General features: G+C 38.9%; 3 protein-coding genes across 4 annotated transcripts in view; 2 read left to right on the forward strand and 1 right to left on the reverse strand.

The window, feature by feature from the left end:
* The window catches only part of nsmfa (NMDA receptor synaptonuclear signaling and neuronal migration factor a), a 34,070-nt gene extending 24,776 nt beyond the window's left edge, over window positions 1-9,294 (forward strand). The window contains exons 10-14 of the mRNA XM_089020683.1: window positions 6,928-6,998; window positions 7,093-7,172; window positions 7,341-7,443; window positions 7,886-7,961; window positions 9,158-9,294. Coding sequence (XP_088876809.1) covers window positions 6,928-6,998; window positions 7,093-7,172; window positions 7,341-7,443; window positions 7,886-7,961; window positions 9,158-9,255 — 428 coding nt within the window. The 3' untranslated portion in view covers window positions 9,256-9,294. The remainder of the gene's footprint in view (window positions 1-6,927; window positions 6,999-7,092; window positions 7,173-7,340; window positions 7,444-7,885; window positions 7,962-9,157) is intronic.
* On the reverse strand, window positions 7,632-19,721 carry LOC148884778 (cGMP-dependent protein kinase 1-like). Of its 2 annotated transcripts, none has more exons than XM_089020677.1 (22): window positions 19,588-19,721; window positions 18,834-19,071; window positions 18,205-18,343; window positions 17,942-18,008; window positions 17,776-17,875; window positions 17,589-17,702; window positions 16,764-16,869; window positions 16,635-16,698; window positions 16,462-16,539; window positions 15,628-15,722; window positions 15,480-15,545; window positions 14,628-14,705; window positions 14,465-14,561; window positions 14,245-14,384; window positions 14,073-14,162; window positions 12,551-12,692; window positions 12,322-12,485; window positions 12,125-12,247; window positions 11,982-12,044; window positions 11,846-11,912; window positions 11,625-11,766; window positions 7,632-9,294 (listed from the first exon to the last, which is right to left on the reverse strand). In XM_089020677.1, the coding sequence occupies exons 2-21, from the start codon at window positions 19,051-19,053 to the stop codon at window positions 11,668-11,670; spliced, it is 2,112 nt and encodes a 703-aa protein (XP_088876803.1). In that variant the 5' UTR covers window positions 19,054-19,071; window positions 19,588-19,721; the 3' UTR covers window positions 7,632-9,294; window positions 11,625-11,667. The 2 variants fall into 2 exon arrangements, with proteins under 2 accessions (XP_088876803.1, XP_088876802.1); XM_089020676.1 differs by having other exon boundaries at window positions 18,205-18,346.
* Window positions 19,722-19,900: 179 nt separating this feature from the next.
* lage3 (L antigen family member 3) lies at window positions 19,901-22,412 on the forward strand. Its single transcript, XM_089020682.1, has 3 exons — window positions 19,901-20,022; window positions 21,714-21,842; window positions 21,907-22,412. The coding sequence occupies exons 1-3, from the start codon at window positions 19,979-19,981 to the stop codon at window positions 22,046-22,048; spliced, it is 315 nt and encodes a 104-aa protein (XP_088876808.1). The 5' UTR covers window positions 19,901-19,978; the 3' UTR covers window positions 22,049-22,412.
* Window positions 22,413-22,422: the final 10 nt, after the last annotated feature.

Here is a 22,422-nt window from a genome sequence, read left to right on the forward strand (position 1 = left end):
AAAAACGCCTTACTATACATGGTCGTTTTTTTCGGCTAAAAACGCCTTACTATACATGGTCGTTTTTTTTCGGCTAAAAACGCCTTACTATACATGGTCGTTTTTTTCGGCTAAAAACGCCTTACTATACATGGTCGTTTTTTTCGGCTAAAAACGCCTTACTATACATGGTCGTTTTTTTCGGCTAAAAACGCCTTACTATACATGGTCGTTTTTTTCGGCTAAAAACGCCTTACTATACATGGTCGTTTTTTTCGGCTAAAAACGCCTTACTATACATGGTCGTTTTTTGGGGCTAAAAACGCCTTACTATACATGGTCGTTTTTTTCGGCTAAAAACGCCTTACTATACATGGTCGTTTTTTTCGGCTAAAAACGCCTTACTATACATGGTCGTTTTTTTCGGCTAAAAACGCCTTACTATACATGGTCGTTTTTTTCGGCTAAAAACGCCTTACTATACATGGTCGTTTTTTTGGGCTAAAAACGCCTTACTATACATGGTCGTTTTTTTCGGCTAAAAACGCCTTACTATACATGGTCGTTTTTTTGGGCTAAAAACGCCTTACTATACATGGTCGTTTTTTTCGGCTAAAAACGCCTTACTATACATGGTCGTTTTTTTCGCCTAAAAACGCCTTACTATACATGGTCGTTTTTTTCGGCTAAAAACGCCTTACTATACATGGTCGTTTTTTTCCGGCTAAAAACGCCTTACTATACATGGTCGTTTTTTTGGGCTAAAAACGCCTTACTATACATGGTCGTTTTTTTCGGCTAAAAACGCCTTACTATACATGGTCGTTTTTTTCGCCTAAAAACGCCTTACTATACATGGTCGTTTTTTTCGGCTAAAAACGCCTTACTATACATGGTCGTTTTTTTTCGGCTAAAAACGCCTTACTATACATGGTCGTTTTTTTGGGCTAAAAACGCCTTACTATACATGGTCGTTTTTTTTGGGCTAAAAACGCCTTACTATACATGGTCGTTTTTTTGGGCTAAAAACGCCTTACTATACATGGTCGTTTTTTTGGGCTAAAAACGCCTTACTATACATGGTCGTTTTTTTGGGCTAAAAACGCCTTACTATACATGGTCGTTTTTTTTCGGCTAAAAACGCCTTACTATACATGGTCGTTTTTTTTGGGCTAAAAACGCCTTACTATACATGGTCGTTTTTTTGGGCTAAAAACGCCTTACTATACATGGTCGTTTTTTTCGGCTAAAAACGCCTTACTATACATGGTCGTTTTTTTGGGCTAAAAACGCCTTACTATACATGGTCGTTTTTTTCGGCTAAAAACGCCTTACTATACATGGTCGTTTTTTTCGGCTAAAAACGCCTTACTATACATGGTCGTTTTTTTTGGCTAAAAACGCCTTACTATACATGGTCGTTTTTTTGGGCTAAAAACGCCTTACTATACATGGTCGTTTTTTTGGGCTAAAAACGCCTTACTATACATGGTCGTTTTTTTCGGCTAAAAACGCCTTACTATACATGGTTGTTTTTTTCGCCTAAAAACGCCTTACTATACATGGTCGTTTTTTTGGGCTAAAAACGCCTTACTATACATGGTCGTTTTTTTCGGCTAAAAACGCCTTACTATACATGGTCGTTTTTTTCGCCTAAAAACGCCTTACTATACATGGTCGTTTTTTTTCAGCTAAAAACGCCTTACTATACATGGTCGTTTTTTTGGGCTAAAAAACGCCTTACTATACATGGTCGTTTTTTTGGGCTAAAAACGCCTTACTATACATGGTCGTTTTTTCCGGCTAAAAACGCCTTACTATACATGGTCGTTTTTTTGGGCTAAAAACGCCTTACTATACATGGTCGTTTTTTTTGGCTAAAAACGCCTTACTATACATGGTCGTTTTTTTGGGCTAAAAACGCCTTACTATACATGGTCGTTTTTTTCGGCTAAAAACGCCTTACTATACATGGTCGTTTTTTTCGCCTAAAAACGCCTTACTATACATGGTCGTTTTTTTCGGCTAAAAACGCCTTACTATACATGGTCGTTTTTTTCGCCTAAAAACGCCTTACTATACATGGTCGTTTTTTTCGGCTAAAAACGCCTTACTATACATGGTCGTTTTTTTCGGCTAAAAACGCCTTACTATACATGGTCGTTTTTTTCGGCTAAAAACGCCTTACTATACATGGTCGTTTTTTTCGGCTAAAAAACGCCTTACTATACATGGTCGTTTTTTTCGGCTAAAAACGCCTTACTATACATGGTCGTTTTTTTGGGCTAAAAACGCCTTACTATACATGGTCGTTTTTTTCGGCTAAAAACGCCTTACTATACATGGTCGTTTTTTTTGGCTAAAAACGCCTTGCTATACATGGTCGTTTTTTTGGGCTAAAAAACGCCTTACTATACATGGTCGTTTTTTTCGGCTAAAAACGCCTTACTATACATGGTCGTTTTTTTCGGCTAAAAACGCCTTACTATACATGGTCGTTTTTTTCGGCTAAAAACGCCTTACTATACATGGTCGTTTTTTTTGGCTAAAAACGCCTTGCTATACATGGTCGTTTTTTTGGGCTAAAAAACGCCTTACTATACATGGTCGTTTTTTTCGGCTAAAAACGCCTTACTATACATGGTCGTTTTTTTCGGCTAAAAACGCCTTACTATACATGGTCGTTTTTTTGGGCTAAAAACGCCTTACTATACATGGTCGTTTTTTTCGGCTAAAAACGCCTTACTATACATGGTCGTTTTTTTCGGCTAAAAACGCCTTACTATACATGGTCGTTTTTTTCGGCTAAAAACGCCTTACTATACATGGTCGTTTTTTTTGGCTAAAAACGCCTTGCTATACATGGTCGTTTTTTTGGGCTAAAAAACGCCTTACTATACATGGTCGTTTTTTTCGGCTGAAAACGCCTTACTATACATGGTCGTTTTTTTCGGCTAAAAACGCCTTACTATACATGGTCGTTTTTTTCGGCTAAAAACGCCTTACTATACATGGTCGTTTTTTTCCGCTAAAAACGCCTTACTATACATGGTCGTTTTTTGGGGCTAAAAACGCCTTACTATACATGGTGTTTTTTTTCGGCTAAAAACGCCTTACTATACATGGTCGTTTTTTTCGCCTAAAAACGCCTTACTATACATGGTCGTTTTTTTCGGCTAAAAACGCCTTACTATACATGGTCGTTTTTTCCGGCTAAAAACGCCTTACTATACATGGTCGTTTTTTTGGGCTAAAAACGCCTTACTATACATGGTCGTTTTTTTCGGCTAAAAACGCCTTGCTATACATGGTCGTTTTTTTGGGCTAAAAAACGCCTTACTATACATGGTCGTTTTTTTCGGCTAAAAACGCCTTACTATACATGGTCGTTTTTTTCGCCTAAAAACGCCTTACTATACATGGTCGTTTTTTTCCGCTAAAAACGCCTTACTATACATGGTCGTTTTTTTCCGGCTAAAAACGCCTTACTATACATGGTCGTTTTTTTGGGCTAAAAACGCCTTACTATACATGGTCGTTTTTTTTCCGCTAAAAACGCCTTACTATACATGGTCGTTTTTTTCGCCTAAAAACGCCTTACTATACATGGTCGTTTTTTTCGGCTAAAAACGCCTTACTATACATGGTCGTTTTTTTCGGCTAAAAACGCCTTACTATACATGGTCGTTTTTTTGGGCTAAAAACGCCTTACTATACATGGTCGTTTTTTTTCCGCTAAAAACGCCTTACTATACATGGTCGTTTTTTTGGGCTAAAAACGCCTTACTATACATGGTCGTTTTTTTGGACTAAAAACGCCTTACTATACGTGGTCGTTTTTTTCATCTAAAAACGCCTTACTATACATGGTCGTTTTTTTTCAGCTAAAAAATCCTTTACTATACATGGTCGTTTTTTTGGGCTAAAAAACGCCTTACTATACATGGTCGTTTTTTTGGGCTAAAAACGCCTTACTATACATGGTCGTTTTTTTCGGCTAAAAACGCCTTGCTATACATGGTCGTTTTTTTGGGCTAAAAACGCCTTACTATACATGGTCGTTTTTTTCAGCTAAAAAATCCTTTACTATACATGGTCGTTTTTTTCGGCTAAAAACGGCTTACTATACATGGTCGTTTTTTTTGGCTAAAAACGCCTTGCTATACATGGTCGTTTTTTTGGGCTAAAAAACGCCTTACTATACATGGTGGTTTTTTTGGGCTAAAAACGCCTTACTATACATGGTCGTTTTTTCCGGCTAAAAACGCCTTACTATACATGGTTGTTTTTTTCGCCTAAAAACGCCTTACTATACATGGTCGTTTTTTTGGGCTAAAAACGCCTTACTATACATGGTCGTTTTTTTCGGCTAAAAACGCCTTACTATACATGGTTGTTTTTTTCGCCTAAAAATGCCTTACTATACATGGTCGTTTTTTTTCAGCTAAAAAATCCTTTACTATACATGGTCGTTTTTTTGGGCTAAAAAACGCCTTACTATACATGGTGGTTTTTTTGGGCTAAAAACGCCTTACTATACATGGTCGTTTTTTCCGGCTAAAAACGCCTTGCTATACATGGTCGTTTTTTTGGGCTAAAAACGCCTTACTATACATGGTCGTTTTTTCTGGCTAAAAACGCCTTACTATACATGGTCGTTTTTTTGGGCTAAAAACGCCTTACTATACATGCTCGTTTTTTTCGCCTAAAAACGCCTTACTATACATGGTCGTTTTTTTCGCCTAAAAACGCCTTACTATACATGGTCGTTTTTTTCGGCTAAAAACGCCTTACTATACATGGTCGTTTTTTTCGCCTAAAAACGCCTTACTATACATGGTCGTTTTTTTCGGCTAAAAACGCCTTACTATACATGGTCGTTTTTTTCGGCTAAAAACGCCTTACTATACATGGTCGTTTTTTTCGGCTAAAAACGCCTTGCTATACATGGTCGTTTCTTTCGGCTAAAAAACACCTTACTATACATGGTCGTTTTTTCCGGCTAAAAACGCCTTACTATACATGGTCGTTTTTTTGGGCTAAAAACGCCTTACTATACATGGTCGTTTTTTTCGGCTAAAAACGCCTTACTATACATGGTTGTTTTTTTCGCCTAAAAATGCCTTACTATACATGGTCGTTTTTTACGGCTAAAAACGCCTTACAATACATGGTCGTTTTTTTCGGCTAAAAACGCCTTACTATACATGGTCGTTTTTTTTGGGCTAAAAACGCCTTACTATACATGGTCGTTTTTTTCGGCTAAAAACGCCTTACTATACATGGTCGTTTTTTTCGGCTAAAAACGCCTTACTATACATGGTCGTTTTTTTTGGCTAAAAACGCCTTACTATACATGGTCGTTTTTTTGGGCTAAAAAACGCCTTACTATACATGGTCGTTTTTTTCGGCTAAAAACGCCTTACTATACATGGTCGTTTTTTTCGGCTAAAAACGCCTTACTATACATGGTCGTTTTTTTCGGCTAAAAACGCCTTACTATACATGGTCGTTTTTTTTGGCTAAAAACGCCTTACTATACATGGTCGTTTTTTTGGGCTAAAAACGCCTTACTATACATGGTCGTTTTTTTCGGCTGAAAACGCCTTACTATACATGGTCGTTTTTTTCGGCTAAAAACGCCTTACTATACATGGTCGTTTTTTTGGGCTAAAAACGCCTTACTATACATGGTCGTTTTTTTCGGCTAAAAACGCCTTACTATACATGGTCGTTTTTTTCGGCTAAAAACGCCTTACTATACATGGTCGTTTTTTTCGGCTAAAAACGCCTTACTATACATGGTCGTTTTTTTTGGCTAAAAACGCCTTGCTATACATGGTCGTTTTTTTGGGCTAAAAAACGCCTTACTATACATGGTCGTTTTTTTCGGCTAAAAACGCCTTACTATACATGGTCGTTTTTTTCGGCTAAAAACGCCTTACTATACATGGTCGTTTTTTTCGGCTAAAAACGCCTTACTATACATGGTCGTTTTTTTCCGCGAAAAACGCCTTACTATACATGGTCGTTTTTTGGGGCTAAAAACGCCTTACTATACATGGTGTTTTTTTTCGGCTAAAAACGCCTTACTATACATGGTCGTTTTTTTTCGGCTAAAAACGCCTTACTATACATGGTCGTTTTTTTCGGCTAAAACGCCTTACTATACATGGTCGTTTTTTTTAGCTAAAAATGCCTTACTATACATGGTCGTTTTTTTCGGCTAAAAATGCCTTACTATACATGGTCGTTTTTTTTCGGCGAAAAACGCCTTACTATACATGGTCGTTTTTTACGGCTAAAAATGCCTTACTATACATGGTCGTTTTTTACGGCTAAAAATGCCTTACTATACATGGTCGTTTTTTACGGCTAAAAATGCCTTACTATACATGGTCGTTTTTTTGGGCTAAAAAACGCCTTACTATACATGGTCGTTTTTTTCGCCTAAAAACGCCTTACTATACATGGTCGTTTTTTTCGCCTAAAAACGCCTTACTATCATGGTCGTTTTTTTTCGGCTAAAAACGCCTTACTATACATGGTCGTTTTTTTCGCCTAAAAACGCCTTGCTATACATGGTAGTTTTTTTGGGCTAAAAACGCCTTACTATCATGGTCGTTTTTTTCGGCTAAAAACGCCTTACTATACATGGTTGTTTTTTACGGCTAAAAATGCCTTACTATACATGGTCGTTTTTTACGGCTAAAAATGCCTTACTATACATGGTCGTTTTTTTCGGCTAAAAACGCCTTACTATACATGGTCGTATTTTTTAGCTAAAAACACCTTACTATACATGGTCATTTTTTTCGGGCTAAAAACGCCTTACTATACATGGTCGTTTTTTTCGGCTAAAAACGCCTTACTATACATGGTGGTTTTTTGGGGCTAAAAACGCCTTATTATGGCATATAATTATACAAACCGTTCTTCCTTTCCCAGACGAAATTGAGAAGAAGCTCGCGGCATACAGGAGGGGAAGCAAATTCTGGAGGATGCTCATCTTTTGCCAGGTAGGATCAGCAGCACTAAAATGGCGGATAAAAAAAAACATCTTTTGCAACACCAGATGCAATCCGGCATCAAGGTGTATTTGATGTCATTTAGGGCGGTCCTGGCCACTTATACCTCCTGAAGAATAAAGTAGCGACCTTTGCTAAGGTGGAAAAGGAGGAGGACATGAGCCAGTGAGTCCATTTTTTTCTTCACAACTCCAAAAAACAGGGGATGTCATATTTTACCAACTACTTGAACAAATAAAAATCTTAAATACGTCTCAATGCTAACACCATTCGTTCCATTTGAAAATGCATGAGTTAGCTTTAGCTAATACCCTTTGGGCTCTTTTTTTTAAGATTCTGGAGACGACTCAGCAGAATGATGAGTAAAGTCAACCCGGAGCCCAACCTCATCCACATTATGGGATGCTATGTTCTGGGTAACCCCAATGGAGAAAAGGTATAGCAACAAAAAATACCCCCCCCCCCCCCAAAGTTTTGTTAGTTTGTTGTCAAAACATTCGCTGTCTGGCAACATGAATAACGACAGACTGCAGGATCAGTGTTTCATCAATTTGTACATACATACATATCATTTGTACATACATACATTGTACATACTGGACATACACCCCCCCCCCCCCCCCCCCCCCCCCAAAAAAAGGCACACTTTTTATTGAGTCACTGTAACCCTGGGGTAAGATGTCTTAAAGTAAACAACGACAAAAATGTATTCAAAATGACATTTTGGGTAAGCTGGAATCACAACATCCTGCTTGCAATAACTAACTCCATTTGTCCTTATGCGAGCGTGCGCAACATGCTAACACAATGGCGTACGAAATTGCAAAAAGGGGGCTTAATAAATAGGCTTTGGCTTTCTTTTATCTGCACCCTAACAGCTGTTCCAGAAATTGAAGAATCTGATGAGGCCTTATTCCGTGGACTTCGAGTCGCCATTGGAGCTTTCCGCGCAGGGTTAGTAGTGAGTGTTGGCATCGCATGACAAGGAAGGCGAACAAATCTGGCGCGTGGTTTAAGGCTATTTTTGGTGCCCAGACTTGTGTCCCTCTTAAGTGATGACGAACAGAAAACTCACATTCACAGAAATATACAAAAAGAAATGGATAGACATTCACCAAATAAACACACATTAATACACACGTAAATATAAAAATAAATACACACCAAAATAAATATAAAAATAGACACATACAAATAAATAAGCAAAAATAAATACACAAGTACACACACAAATAAAAATGCCGAGACATTCACAAAAATAAAAATATCTGAATAAATACACAAATAAGCATATACAAGTACACATACAAATAAAAATGTCTACACATTCACAAAAATAAACACATACAAGAATACACACATAAATAAATATACAAATAAATGCACGCAAAAATAAATACACATTAATAAAAAACACAAATAAATACACATGAATCAATACACTAATAAACACACACAAAAATACACACATAAATATACAAATAAATGCAAAAAAAACACATTAACACACAAATATACACAAACACACACGTTAATAAATATACAAATAAATACACACCAAAATAAATCCACAAATCCTTACATAGATATAGATAACTACACACTAAATAAATTCACAAATAAACACACAAAAATACACTAATAAACGTAAATAAATATACAAATAAATACACACAAAATAAATACACATGAATAAAAAACACAAATAAATACACTAATAAACAGACACAAAAATACACACATAAATATACAAATAAATGAAAAAAACACATTAACACACAAATATACACAAACACACACGTTAATAAATATACAAATAAATGCACACTAAAATAAATACACAAATCCTTATATAGATATACAGATAACTACACACAAAAAACACAAAAATACACTAATAAACGTAAATAAATATACAAATAAATACACACAAACAAATAAATACACGAATAAAAACACATACAAATAAATAGATCCACAAATAGACACACACACATACATAAAATTATAAGCAGCAAAGAGGAGCACATGACCCACAAAAACGTGCACTGCAAAAAATAGGCTCAAATCCCAAATTATGACAGATTTTCATCCCAAATCTTCTTGAATCACACAACTTTTTCTTTCTTTTTTCTTTGACTTTTGTGAAGGCAAAGAAATGATCGAGATGTACTTTGACTTCCGTCTTTACCGCCTGTGGAAAACGCGGCAGCACTCCAAACTGTTGGATTACGAGGACCTTTTGTGACCAAAAATGGCCGACAATGGAAAAAAGGGGACAAGGACCCTGAAAGAATTCAGGAACAAGAAGAAGAAAAAAAAGTTAAGTTTGTTGCTTCTTTTATTTGGAGTGTTTAAAAAAAAAAAAAGAAAGAAAATCATCTGTACAAAACCCCATTGAGGTCACCATTTGGGTTACAATGGATGTGCGGTTGCGTACAGTGGATATAAAAAGTCTACACACCCTAGTTCAAATGCCACAATTTTGTCATCTTCCAATTAGAATGAAAGGACAACCGACACCATATTGTTTTTGTTTCCTAACTGACATCACAAAAACGTTTTATAAGCAGACGAATTGATACGGAAGGCCTTCTTTCATCGATGTCAAACATTTATGCTTTCCTCTTCAGAACTATTTGAATCATATTCATAACTGGATGAGTAACAAGAAAGCATCTTCTCCCAATCTGAACTCTCTGAAGCCATTGTTTTGATTCTGGAGCAAGGCAGTTTGTGAAGGAGTATCCTTGTGTGATGTCACAAACAAGGGGGCGGGACTTCCTGAATCTGCCCAGTTCCGAGCTCATTTTGTGGTAGTTTTTGGACACTTAAGTCATTTTTCTTTGTGTTTTGCATTTGACTAAAAATATCAGCCTGCGTGTTTTGGGTATTTTAGATGTTATTAAACATTTTTCTAATGTCAGTTAGGAAACAAAAAATGGTGTCGGTTGTCCTTAAAGAGGCAGGAAAAAAAATGTTTCAACTGGAAAAGCTTTGGGGAAGGGGTTCCATCCACTATCATTACCTCTAACTAATAATTGTATTACTTTTTTTTAGTCCAACATTTGCATCCACTGTCTATCTGTACCGAAAAAAAAAAATGTATTTTTTTATTTTTTTAGCCAATACTTTCCATCCACCATCTATAACTATTATTTTTATTTTTGGTTGCTTTTTTTGGGATGTGCATTGCTGTGCTGTTTTCTTACAGACGTCCGTTGGAACAACTCAGGTTTTAGCCACTTAAAAATTACACAACTGTGTCGATGGAGGATACGCCGTTTATCGCCATCTCGCCGGGGGTGAATGTACAATTGGCAGTGCGGAAATGGACGGTACCTCTTCATCCCTTTTTTATTTTATTCATTTTTTGGGTGAAAATGGTTGCTTATCATTGAGGAAAAAAACAAGACAGATTTATGGTGCGTTTTCTTTTTTGCGACTGTGAAAAAGCTAAATGTGCTCACATTTCAGATGCCATGTTGAGAAAGGGGGGGGGGGGGGGGTGTGATAGCCCATCCAATGTCCAGAAGGTGACAACAAATTTGTGGAACGAGAAGGTAAAAAAAAAAAAGGCAAATATTTTTAAAAAGGCCTTGGATGACGAGTGGTAATGTTAAAAATTTAAGGGCGAGTCGGCTATTACAATTGCAGCTGTGAATATTTTCTTAACGTGTCCTCAATGATGTTTGAGGAATATCACATTAAAAATGTCAATGTGCAGACTAGTTCTATTTTTTAATGCTGAAAGATACAAACTTATAATACTAATACTAATATTAATGCAAAAGCTAATACTAATACTAATACTACTAACACTAACAATAATAATAATAATAATAATAATAATACTACTACTACTAATAATAATAATAACAATAACAATAACAATAATAATAACAATCGAAATATTACATTTCATTTCTAAGCGCCTTTCAAAACTCTCAAGGACACTTTACAGTCACAGGGTATTTTTTCCGCAGGTGAGCAGCGGCAGCCACACGCGCCAGCGTTCACTCAACCCAGAAGTAATAGGTAGATAATAGATAGCAAGCTAGCCAGATAATTATATAGCTAATTGATAGCTAGCTCGTCAGCTAGATAGCTAAAAGATAGAAAATAGATAGCGAGCTACATAGCTAGCGAGATAACTAGATAAATAAAAACAAGTAAAAACAAGTTCTTCCATCACGGTTTGGTTCGGTGGGGCCGCCACCATAATAATAATAATAATAATAATAATAAATAATACGTTTATTACAAAAGTGGCGAACCATTAGAAAAAAAAAAAAAATCGACATGCTAGCGAGCTACCTTTCTATCTATTTGACTTACTTCCGGGTTGAGTGAACGCTGGCGCGTGTGGCTACCGCTGCTCACCCACAGAAAAACTGATCCTGTGACTGTAAAGTGACCTTGAGAGTTTTGAAAGGCGCTTAGAAATGAAATGTAATATTTTGATTGTTATTATTATTAGTAGTAGTATTAGTGTTAGTGTTAGTAGTATTAGTTTTAGTTTTTTTATTAGTTTTAGTTATTATGATATTTTTAGCACATCGCCTGGCAGTGAATGAGTTAATGTTGGCAAGAAACGGAGATGGACACAGAACTGACCTGGCTCGACTTGCGCTTCACTTGCTGTTCTGGCATTGGGATGTCAGAACTCCAGATCCCAACCCGACTCCTCATCAGGAGGGGGGCCTTCCGTGTCATGGGGGAAGTGGTCAAAGTTGCTGTTATCCAGCGGGCCTTCTACCTGAAGGCCCGAAAAATACAGTGAAACCAACATGCTATTGATGATGCTATTTAAAAATAATAATAATAATAATAATCACCCTTGGTGCAAAAGGACAGTCCATGGTTCCCTGGCGCAGGCCATCCCAGTTGAAGCCCTCAAACCACCTAAAAGGAGGAGGAGGAGGAGTTTCCATAGCAACAATGACAAGCAGAAAGTGACATCACGTTACCCACTTGTGCTTCTGGATGTCCTTCACGCCGTTCTTCTGGTTCCCGAGACGTTCCGAGGGGTTGTCTCTGACACACATAACAGAACACAAAATGGTCACTCTGAAGTTTTGTCAATCTCAAATGTTGAATCTCCGCCAGGTCACAACCTGCAAAGTCTCTTGATGAGATTAGCGGCACTCTTGGTGATCTTTTTGGGGAACTCCACCATGTTGATGCCCCTCAAGATGACATTGTACGTCTTCATGGGATCCGAGCCGGAAAACGGCGGACTGCGGTAGCGGGAAGTGTTAAAAGCGGAAGCACGGAGATGACGCCGTGCCGTACCGTACCGTACCGTACCGACCTTCCACTGAGAAGCTCAAACACCAAAATCCCAAGTGACCAACAGTCGGCGGAGCTGTCGTGACCTTTGTTGAGGATGATCTCCGGGGCCACGTACTCGGGAGTGCCGCAGAAGGTCCACGTCTTCTTCCCCAGGCCTACCTTCTTAGCGAAGCCGAAATCCACCTACAGGGCGACTTGGGATCCGTCAAGTTGCGATCGTTGACGTGCATCTCGGTGGACTCCCTCACCAGCTTGGCGTAGCCTCTGCTGTCCAGGATGATGTTCTCGGGCTTGAGGTCGCGGTAGATGATGCCCTTGCAGTGGAGCTCCGCCAGAGCCTCGATGACGCACGCCGTGTAGAATCGCGTGGTGCCGTCGTCAAACGAGCCCCTGGCGACATCCAAAAATAAACACGTCAATACACAAAGAAATACAGTACAATAAGTAATTCGTTAATTAATAAATGCATAATTAAATAAATAGATCAGTAAATAGGTAAGTAAATAAAGGATTCAATATATACATGAATAATAAATAGGCAGATAAATGAATAAATAAATACATAAACAGGCAAATGAATTTAATAATAATTAATTCATAGATAGATATTTAAATATGTACAATAAATAAATAAATGATTAAATGATGAAATAAATAATGAATAAAAATACACGAATCATAAATACATAAACGATTACATAAATAATAGAAAATGAATATAAAATAATTGATTAATAGATAAGTAAATAAATATTGGATGAAACAAATGATTAAATGAATAAAAATAGACGAATCATAAATAAATAAACGACTACATAAATAATAGACAAATGAATAAAAGAATTGATTAATAGATAAGTCAATAAATATTGGATTAAATAAATGATTAAATGATAAATATAAATTAATGAATAATAAATACATAGATAAACGAATGACTACATAAACAGGCAAATTATTTTAAAAATAATATATATTTAAATATGTACAATGATTAAATAAATGATTAAACGATGCAATAAATAATGAATAAAAATACACAAATCATGACTACATAAATGACTAAATAAATAATATACAAATGAATATAAAAATCATTGATTAATAGATAAATAAATCAATAATTGATTAAATAAATGATTACATGAATAAATAATAAATGAATGAAAAGAAATGAATAATAAATACACAGATAAATGAATAAAAAAAGTAGATATTTAAATACATAAATAAATTATTAAATAAATTATTAAAAAATACACAAATCATAAACACATAAATGACTAAATAAATAAATAATAGACAAATGAATATAATAATACATTTCATTTATAAGCGCCTTTCAAATCTCTCAATAATTGATTAATTGATAAGTGAATAGGAAAGTAAATAAAGGATTAAATAAACGACTAAATAAATACATGATGAATACAAAATAAATTAATCATAAATACAAAATGAAATGAATAGATTAATTAATAGATAAGTAAATGGATAAGTAAATAAAGGATTAAATTAACGATTCAATCAATACATAAATTAATCAATAAATAAATAGATAAACAAACTCATTAAATATGTACAAAGCTGCATAAATAAATGGATAAGTAAAAATAAAGGATTAAATAAATAAAAATACAAGAACGAATCAATAAATATACAGATAAATAAACAAATAAATAAATGAATAATAAAAATAAAAAATAAAGGCTGTGGTGGATGATGGAGCCATCCAGAGGAATAAAAGAGGTTTTTCATGACGCCACCCACCTGTCTCGTAAGAGCGTCCAAAGCTCCCCGCCAAGGCAAACCTCCAAGAGCATATACAAATATTTGGCATCCCGGAAGGTCCGGTACAACCTGCAGCGGGCCAGCGACACATTGAACCGTCACTCAAAAAAAAAAGGAGTGACGGGATTGGTCCAATTTGCTGTCGTGTCACCTGATAATAAAAGGACTGTGGACCTCCATCATGATACGGCGCTCCGACAGGATGTGCTCCTGCTGCCTAGTGTCCAGGATGTGACGCTTCTTCAACACTTTGAGGGCGAACGAGCGGCCGGCGTTGCTCTTCAGCTGCACCTGAAAGAGGCACGGAGGCGTCTCAGTCGCGTACCGACACCCAATCAGCGCGCTGACAAAAAAAAAAAAAAAAAACTCACCAGCTCCACGCGGCTGAAGCCTCCCACGCCCAAAGTGCAGACGACGCGGAAGTCATCAAGGGTCACGCCGGAAAAGAAATCGTCTTCCGCCGGACGCCTGTCGTTAGCCTGTCGTTAGTTTGACGCGGCGGATGCTAGCTAGTACGTGATGTCCTGCGCTCACTTGGATTGGACTTGGTCGTCGTCGTCACTTTGCTTGGTGTCGCCTTCTTCCAGGCCGCCAATCAGCTGCTTGAAGGACCTGAGGGACAAAAGACGTGTGAAAGCAACACGCCACGGAGACAACGGGGCAATCGGCTTATTTGATGGCTAGCTGCATTGCTATGGCTAAAAAAAAAAAAAAAAAAGACTTCATCAACATCGCAGGGATAATACTAGTGGACCTCAATCGGCAGTACATATGCACCTAAAAGCTAGCAAACACTCATTTGATGACAATGAGGTTAAAATCTTAGCGAAAGAAAATAGATAGTTTGAAAGGGGACTAAAAGAGGCTATTTTCATTTAAAAAAGCAAAACCCTTCACTAAATCACCATGGTGGGGTGAAATTCAATTTGGATCCTTTGTACAACAGACTTCTTAGGCAACATGGGCTTAGTTATGCTGATGAGGTGATACCAGAGCAAATGGGGCAATCAGGCCAGTCGTAGACCCCATACTCAGGAAGGACAATGAAATAATCAGTGCAGCCGCAGGGATTCGTCCTCTGCTCCCCTCAACCTGAGAGCAGGGACCAATCGTAGCAGAGTCTGGCACCGCCACGTCTGGACAGTAGGGATATATAAATAGAGGGACAAAACTACCAGCAAAAAAATGTGTTCGCTGACGAAGCGTCTTGGATAAGAAGCAAACCGTCCGACACCTTCAAAGAAGTACAGACGACGGCTGAAGAAACCTTCTCATCTATGGCTAAAAAGGTCATTCAATATTGGTGGTGGAGGGAGGGGCTAAAAACAAAAAAAGGGGAGGGGCTTGCACAACAGGGGCGGGGCAAAGAAGACCGAACCACTCAACTCTCTGTCCACCACCAAGCAGGTGACGGCGCCTTCTGCCGTCACGCTGGCCGTGCGCACGTCTTCCCTGCGGGATGGCGAAAGAGGCGACATGTTAGAAGGCAGGACGGAATGGCGACGTCGGTCATGACGGCGCGACGCGTTTTCACCCTTTCAGCGCCTGCTCGCCGAACCAGTCGCCTTTCGATAGCGTCTTCATCGGCATCTGCTCGTCACCGGAGACGCTCTGCTGCCAAACGTTCACCTGCACAATCAGGTGGGAATCATTTTTTTTTAACTCATTCACTGCCATTCCCGAATTCATTTGGGAATTGAAAAGCATGACGTGGAGCGCCATTCCCGAATTTGTTTGGCTTTTTCTTGTTGGCGGAGTGCCGATAAAGCGCTGGTCAGACCTTTGGCAATGTTTTATCTTTTCCACAAGGGGGCAGCATTTGCCTTTTGTCCATGTTAGCGCTTTGTTACAGCTTCAGCTGTTGTTAAAACACGATATAAACCAATAAGTATGCATTGTATTTTGTACAGCCGCCCCCATTTCAAGCTCCGATAACTCCAAACCTATATAACTTAAGAATTAACTCTTTTTTTCTGATACAAGAAGAGCATCTAAAGTTTCTAACGCTGCATTGAATGTTTATGTAATAATAATCATAATAATACATTTCATTTCTAAGCGCCTTTCAAAACTCTCAAGGTCACTTTACAGTCACAGGATAAAGCTTTTCTGTGGGTGAGCAGCGGCAGCCACACACGCCAGCGTTCACTCAACCCCGAAGTAACTCAAATAGATAGAAAGCTAGCTAACTAATAGATAGCCAATAGCTAGCCAGCTTAAAGCCAGTCAGCTAGCTAACTAATAGATAGCAAATACATAGCTAATAGCTAGCCAGCAGAAAATGAAATGAGAAATGTAAAAAAAAAAAACATTTGAAAGATCCAATACAAAATTTTGTAGAATTCAATCTCAGGGGGGGGGGTCTCACTTGACCCTCGCTGATGATGAAGAAAGTGTCTCCTGTGGCGCCTTGCCTGATGATGCAGTCGCCGTTGTTGTAGTGAGTCTGGTGTACACACACACACACACACACACACAGAGTTAGTTACACAATCAGAGCCGATCTCCCTTTGACAACATGTCAGATAGGTTGAAATTCACCTCCTCCAGAATGTCAGCCAACTTGCTGAGAATGTCCTCCGGAAGGGCCTGGAAGGAAGGAACGCTAACGGCAAGGGAGGCGTGACGTCAATATGGCAGCATGGCGTTGCATCATCACATCCGCGTTACCTTCTTAAGAAGTCCGTGTATTGGTTATGTTTGATGAGGCCCGTCCTCATCATGATGGTCTGAAAACCTTGACGGTCGATGGCCCACAGCTTGATGTGGGTTAGCGCTGCGCACACACATTTTATTATTTTACATATTTTATTGCGAATTTATATATATTAATTGTTTATATATTCATTCATTTCAATGGCCAGGCAACTTTCCCATTCATTTCTACTGAAGTGCAGTACCACGTTTGGCCGCAGAGGGCGATACCCCCATATTAATTTCAATAGCAGGGCTACTTTCCCATTCATTTCTACGGAGGCGCGACCAGTAACTGCAGTGCCATCTTTGGCCGCCAGAGGGGCGACATCTCCATAGCATTTCAATAGTCAGGCCACTTTCCTAATGTTTCGACGGAGGCGCGACACGGGCTGCCGTACCACACATGGCCACCAGAGGGCGATATACCCTTTTCATTTCAATAACCAGGCAATTTTCCCATTCATTTCTACAAAGGCGCTACCAGTGACTGCGGTGCCACTTTTGGCCACAGGAGGGCGATATTCCCTATTAATTTCAATAGCAGAGCCACTTTCCCATTCATTTCTATGGAGGAGCAGTACCGCCAGTGGGCGTTTCTGCCGTTCATTTGAATGGACAGGCCGTTTCACCATTAAATCAACTTATACACCGGAAAATACGGTGTATATATGTATATATTAATTATATATATGGAGTGTATCTTTTTTTAATAGCAGTTTAATAACAATTGACATAAAATACTAAAAATAACAGCACAAAACAAACAGTGGGGTTGTTCGTTCACGTGCACATACATACCTGTCACCGTGGCCGTGCGTGTGCAGTTATACAAGATGGCGAGCTCGCCAAAGACTTTTCCGGGGCCGATGGTGCACAGCTTTTTGCCTTCTTTGGTCACTTCCACCATGCCCTCTGATGGATGACAAATGTGAACATGTTCGAGCGTTTCCTCGTCGAAAAGAAGAAATGACTTTCTTTCACTCACCCTCGAGAACGTAAACGCTGGATCCGTCGTCGCCTTCCTGGATGACGCAGCATCCTTTGTCCAGGCTGGTGGGCCTCATGCAGTCCAGGATGGTGAGAATCTGGACCGGGCGGGACCGAAAACATGTCATAGCAAAGACAAAATGAACGCCGGCGTGATTTCTCACCTGTCCGTGTTCCAGATGCTTCATGAAGTCGTTGTCCATCAGCGCACTCTGGATCAACTCGCTGGACCTGCACGCAAACACAGCGAACATATTCTGGCTTTTATTTTGGAAATCCTACCCTGGTCACTACATACTGAGATGACTGACGATTTTGACCCCCAAAAATGACAAAACAAATGCGGGAATGGCGCTCTACATTATATTTTCTATTCCCGAATAAATGTGTGAATGGCAGTGAATGAGTTAATGGGCGGGCATCTCACTCTTTGCTTTTGCAGTAGCTGGTGAGCGTGACGTCAGTGAGCTGGGTGGGATCCAACACGGTGGGTTCGGCAGAAATGGCCTGCCTCTTGGTGCGCTGTGGTTCGTCCAGTGACGAGGACGCCATCGTTGCAGCGCCACCTGCTGGATGGCAGAAAATACACCATTTTAGCCCATGGTGAAATTGTTGCTGCTATCTATTAACTATTTATTAGCTAGCTATCAGCTGTCAAGCTGACTGGCTGTAAACTGTCTAGCTGTTGCTATCTGGTTATCTACTAGCTATTTATTAGCTATCCATTCGCTAGCTGGCTAGCCATTAGCTGTCTAGCTGTAAGCTAGCTAGATGTTGGCTATCTGGCTATTAACTATTTGATATCTATTAGCTAGCTAGCTAGCTTTCTATCTATTTTGGGTCGAGTGAACGCTGGTGCGTGTGGCTGTCGCTGCTCACCCACAGAAAAACGTATCCTGTGACTGTAAAGTGACCTTGAGTGATTTGAAAGGCGCTTAGAAACGAAATGTATTATTATTATTATTAGGATTATTATTATGATAAAATCAAGCGTGTTTATCTTTTCATTTGTTGGCTCTTCTTCTATCAACAAAAGATTCTTGAAGGCATTCCCACCTGCGTTTTGCACCTCAGTGACTGTATCGACGCCACCCGGCGCCGAACTGCGATGTCGGTCCAGCTCGGCTCGCAGGTGTCCAATCAGGAGCTCTTTGGCGTCCAGTTCCAACTCCAACTCGTCGATTAGCGCGTCTCGCTCCGTTAGCTCTTCAATCTTTAGCTGCAGCGCCACCTGCAGGTCACGCAGGAGACCACCGCCTCTCTTTGGTTCCGCCATCAATGATTGGACGGGGCACTGCAAATTTTTAAATGACTAGTTTTAAAAATTTAAAGTAAATAAATAATGACTGTTATTGCGGTTTATATACAATTAGATATTGTTGTTGTTGGTGCTTTAGCTAGCATCATGAAATTTCACAAGTTAGATTTGCTTTCGGGGGCCAAACAAAATGCTGTGGCGGGCCAGATTTGGCCCCCGGGCCTTGACTTTGACACCTGTGGTCTCAGGTTTCTTACGCTGCATTGAATGTTTACGTAGCCCTAAAACTCAAAAATTTTGTGGGTCCTGAAATTTGAGTGAAAATGACAAAAATCCTGGCACTGGAGTGGACAGTTAAAGGCAGTTTGAAAAAAAAAATGTTTTAGAAATATGGATTATACTTATATCAGTCGTCAAGTAGCCCCCAAATGTCATTAGCTGGTAATTTAGACAACAATACTGTTGGTTCTCCACTTCTCCGACTTAGACACTCAAAGCGCCTCCTTTTATGGGTTGTTTGACTTAAAATTATTAGAAATATGTCTGCCTTACCGCGTCTTATGGCTTCAGGGGGTTTCTGAGAAGTTTTGAAAGGAATTTTTGTCGGCGTTTCTTCGAAGAGTTGCTCACGAGTCCAAACACCAAACGGCAAGGGGGACACACGGGACAGCTGATTTTGACAGGGCCTCCTCAGACAAATAAAAACAAAGCAAAAAAAAAAAAAAGGGAAGAATTTCCCGTAAATCTTCGTTTTGACGGACAGCAAGCAAGACCGTCAAAACATTTCGTCCATATTTAATACATACATACAATTTAATCGCGTAAAACGAAATACACCCGCAGGCTATCATGAGTTGTAAGTTGTCTTTTCTACCACTAGATGGCAGCGCGTATGAGGATGCGAAAATGACTGAGACGAAGAAGACATCCAATCACAAGCAAGATGGCGGCGCCCGAAAGAGACGACCAAGCGAGCAAACTGGAGTTGTATCCTCACATTTTTGTTCAGATTGAATCTTCGACCTGTCAACCTTTGCTAATAGCTTCCCTCTTATAAATGATTACAATTCCCGTATAAAAGTTGGAGTACGTCGTACATTATTTGAAATGCTAAAACAAATAGAAATAAAAGCTTACCGTGCATGTGCACGTTATACTTTAATCAATTCGACTGTACGCAGCGATATAAAAATATATATTACTTTTGCTGGTTTGCCGTGACAATCGTAGCGATCGGCGGCAGCATTGTCGTTAGCTAACAGCAGTTGAGACGAAATGGATTAGTTCACTTTTTTAAACATTTTTTCCTTATTAAAGTTGTAGGACGCTATACATTTGAAACGATGATACGTATAAAATACAGGAAAACGTATAATAATACATTTCATAAATGATAAAAATACGTACAAAACGGATAATAATAATAATAATAATACATTTCATTTATAAGCGCCTTTCAAAACTCTCAAGGTCATTTTACAGTCACACAATAAGTTTTTCTGTGGGTGAGCAGCGGCAGCAACACGCGCCAGCGTTCACTCAACCCGGAAGTAACTCAAATATACACAAAGCTCGTTTATTTAGCTAATAGATAGCCAGCTAGATAGCTAATAAATAGCCATCTAGCCAGCCAGACAGCTAATAGTAGGTACGCTACAGTGACGTATATTCCACCGCGATTGTTTCTGTCCAGTGAACCGAGCGCACTCTATACTCGCAGTCGTATATCATTGCATTTTTGTGAAGTACGTAATGGTTTTTCGTGGGATTTAATCATAATATTTTTAAATAATAAGATTTTCCAAGCAATGCAACTTATGATGACATATTACACGTTTCCCTCCAAGCATGAAATTTCCGAATACGACAACAAGAAACTGGGGGAAAAAAAATGGATTAAAGTTTACGCTTTTTTTTGCTTACGCTACAGTTCATAAAGGTGAGTAAGTTGTATTTTTATAACTCATAGAAGTGGTAGATTATATATTTTTCTCCATAACTGCCAAGTTTCAAGCAAAAATAAGCATTAGCATATATATTTCGAGAGCTGGCAATTTTCTTTGCTAGTATTCAGTGACAGCCATTTTGGATTTCTGACGAAACTCTGCCTGCATTCGATCGTTGATATTTGGAATCTTTTCTTGTTTAAAGCTTTCTAGTGGTACCTTACTCGTTAAGATCTGGCAAAAAATGAAGAAAGTTATTTTTAACTGTGTACTTACAGGCAGAAAATCCCCTCATATTTCGAAAATTAAAAAAATATATATTTCCTTATTATTTGTCATATAACAATAATCTATACATCATTTGAAAGCTATTTAAATGCACTTTAATATGGTATTAGAAAATGCGTGATGAATTATTATACCTACCTATTATATATCTTTTTTTATATTATTATATATAGTATATATATAACTATATACACTAATAGGATAAATTGAAGAATGCATTGAACGTTGTACTTTGCATTGAACAGGACATAACACCTTTACTTTGTAATCGGAGCTGGTTATATTGAGTGTTACTCTGAAAAAAAAATATCCTAGTCTTTTATGTATCATAACAGCAAAAATTTGGACGAATAAAATCTCTCATATTCAAATTCAAGCGTACTAAAGAATGTTTGTCAGTGATGCTCGAGCATGTACCGTTTGCCTTGACTCTCCCTCCTGCAGCTCTCTCGACGTCCCCTTCCCATCAGTACGACAGGCCGCCGTGGCTCTCGGCTCGCTGAGCCCCGACGGCGAGCCCCGGCGAGGCGGCGTTCGCAAACGTCTGACACTCACCGCAAACGTACTTCACGTGTGAGTAGAGGAGCCTTTAACCACGCGGGTGACCTCCCCCGTGACCTCTTTGTGACCTTTTCAGGAAGTGGTGCGCCGACGAAGCTCGAATCCTGCGTGTGTCCGTCAATTCCTTCTTGGATCATCTGAGCTTGGTGTTGGAGACCATGGACGGCTTTTCTGTCGACGTCTGCGATGATCGTCACGCGGTTCTTGGTGCCACCTGAGACGCCGTCCTGGTTGGAAACTCAAGGCCAGCCAATGCTCAGTTTGAAGGAAAGAAACGCCAAAGAATACCTTTCATGGACTGTCACTTCATTTGGATTTGGTGGTAGCTTGACTCGACTTTATTTTTGTGCTTTTGTTTGCATCGGTTTGGAACCTGTTTTAGTTCTCGTTTGGATATTTTTCAGATTTGTCTTATGGTGCATCACTTTCATGTCGGTTTTAATTGGATCAAATTAAATATCTATTTTTAAAGCATCTTTTTTTTTTGTGTTCGATTAGAACTATTTTCGTTGTTCACTTGGTCAAAAAAAATAAAAGTCCAATCACGGTGGGCGCTGTGACTAATATGTCAAGTGGTTGAAATGGCTCGCAG

The sequence above is a fragment of the Hippocampus bargibanti genome, linkage group LG18, assembly GCF_051943395.1.
Source record: "Hippocampus bargibanti isolate YZ-2025 linkage group LG18, ASM5194339v1, whole genome shotgun sequence".
Classification (NCBI taxonomy): domain Eukaryota; kingdom Metazoa; phylum Chordata; class Actinopteri; order Syngnathiformes; family Syngnathidae; genus Hippocampus; species Hippocampus bargibanti.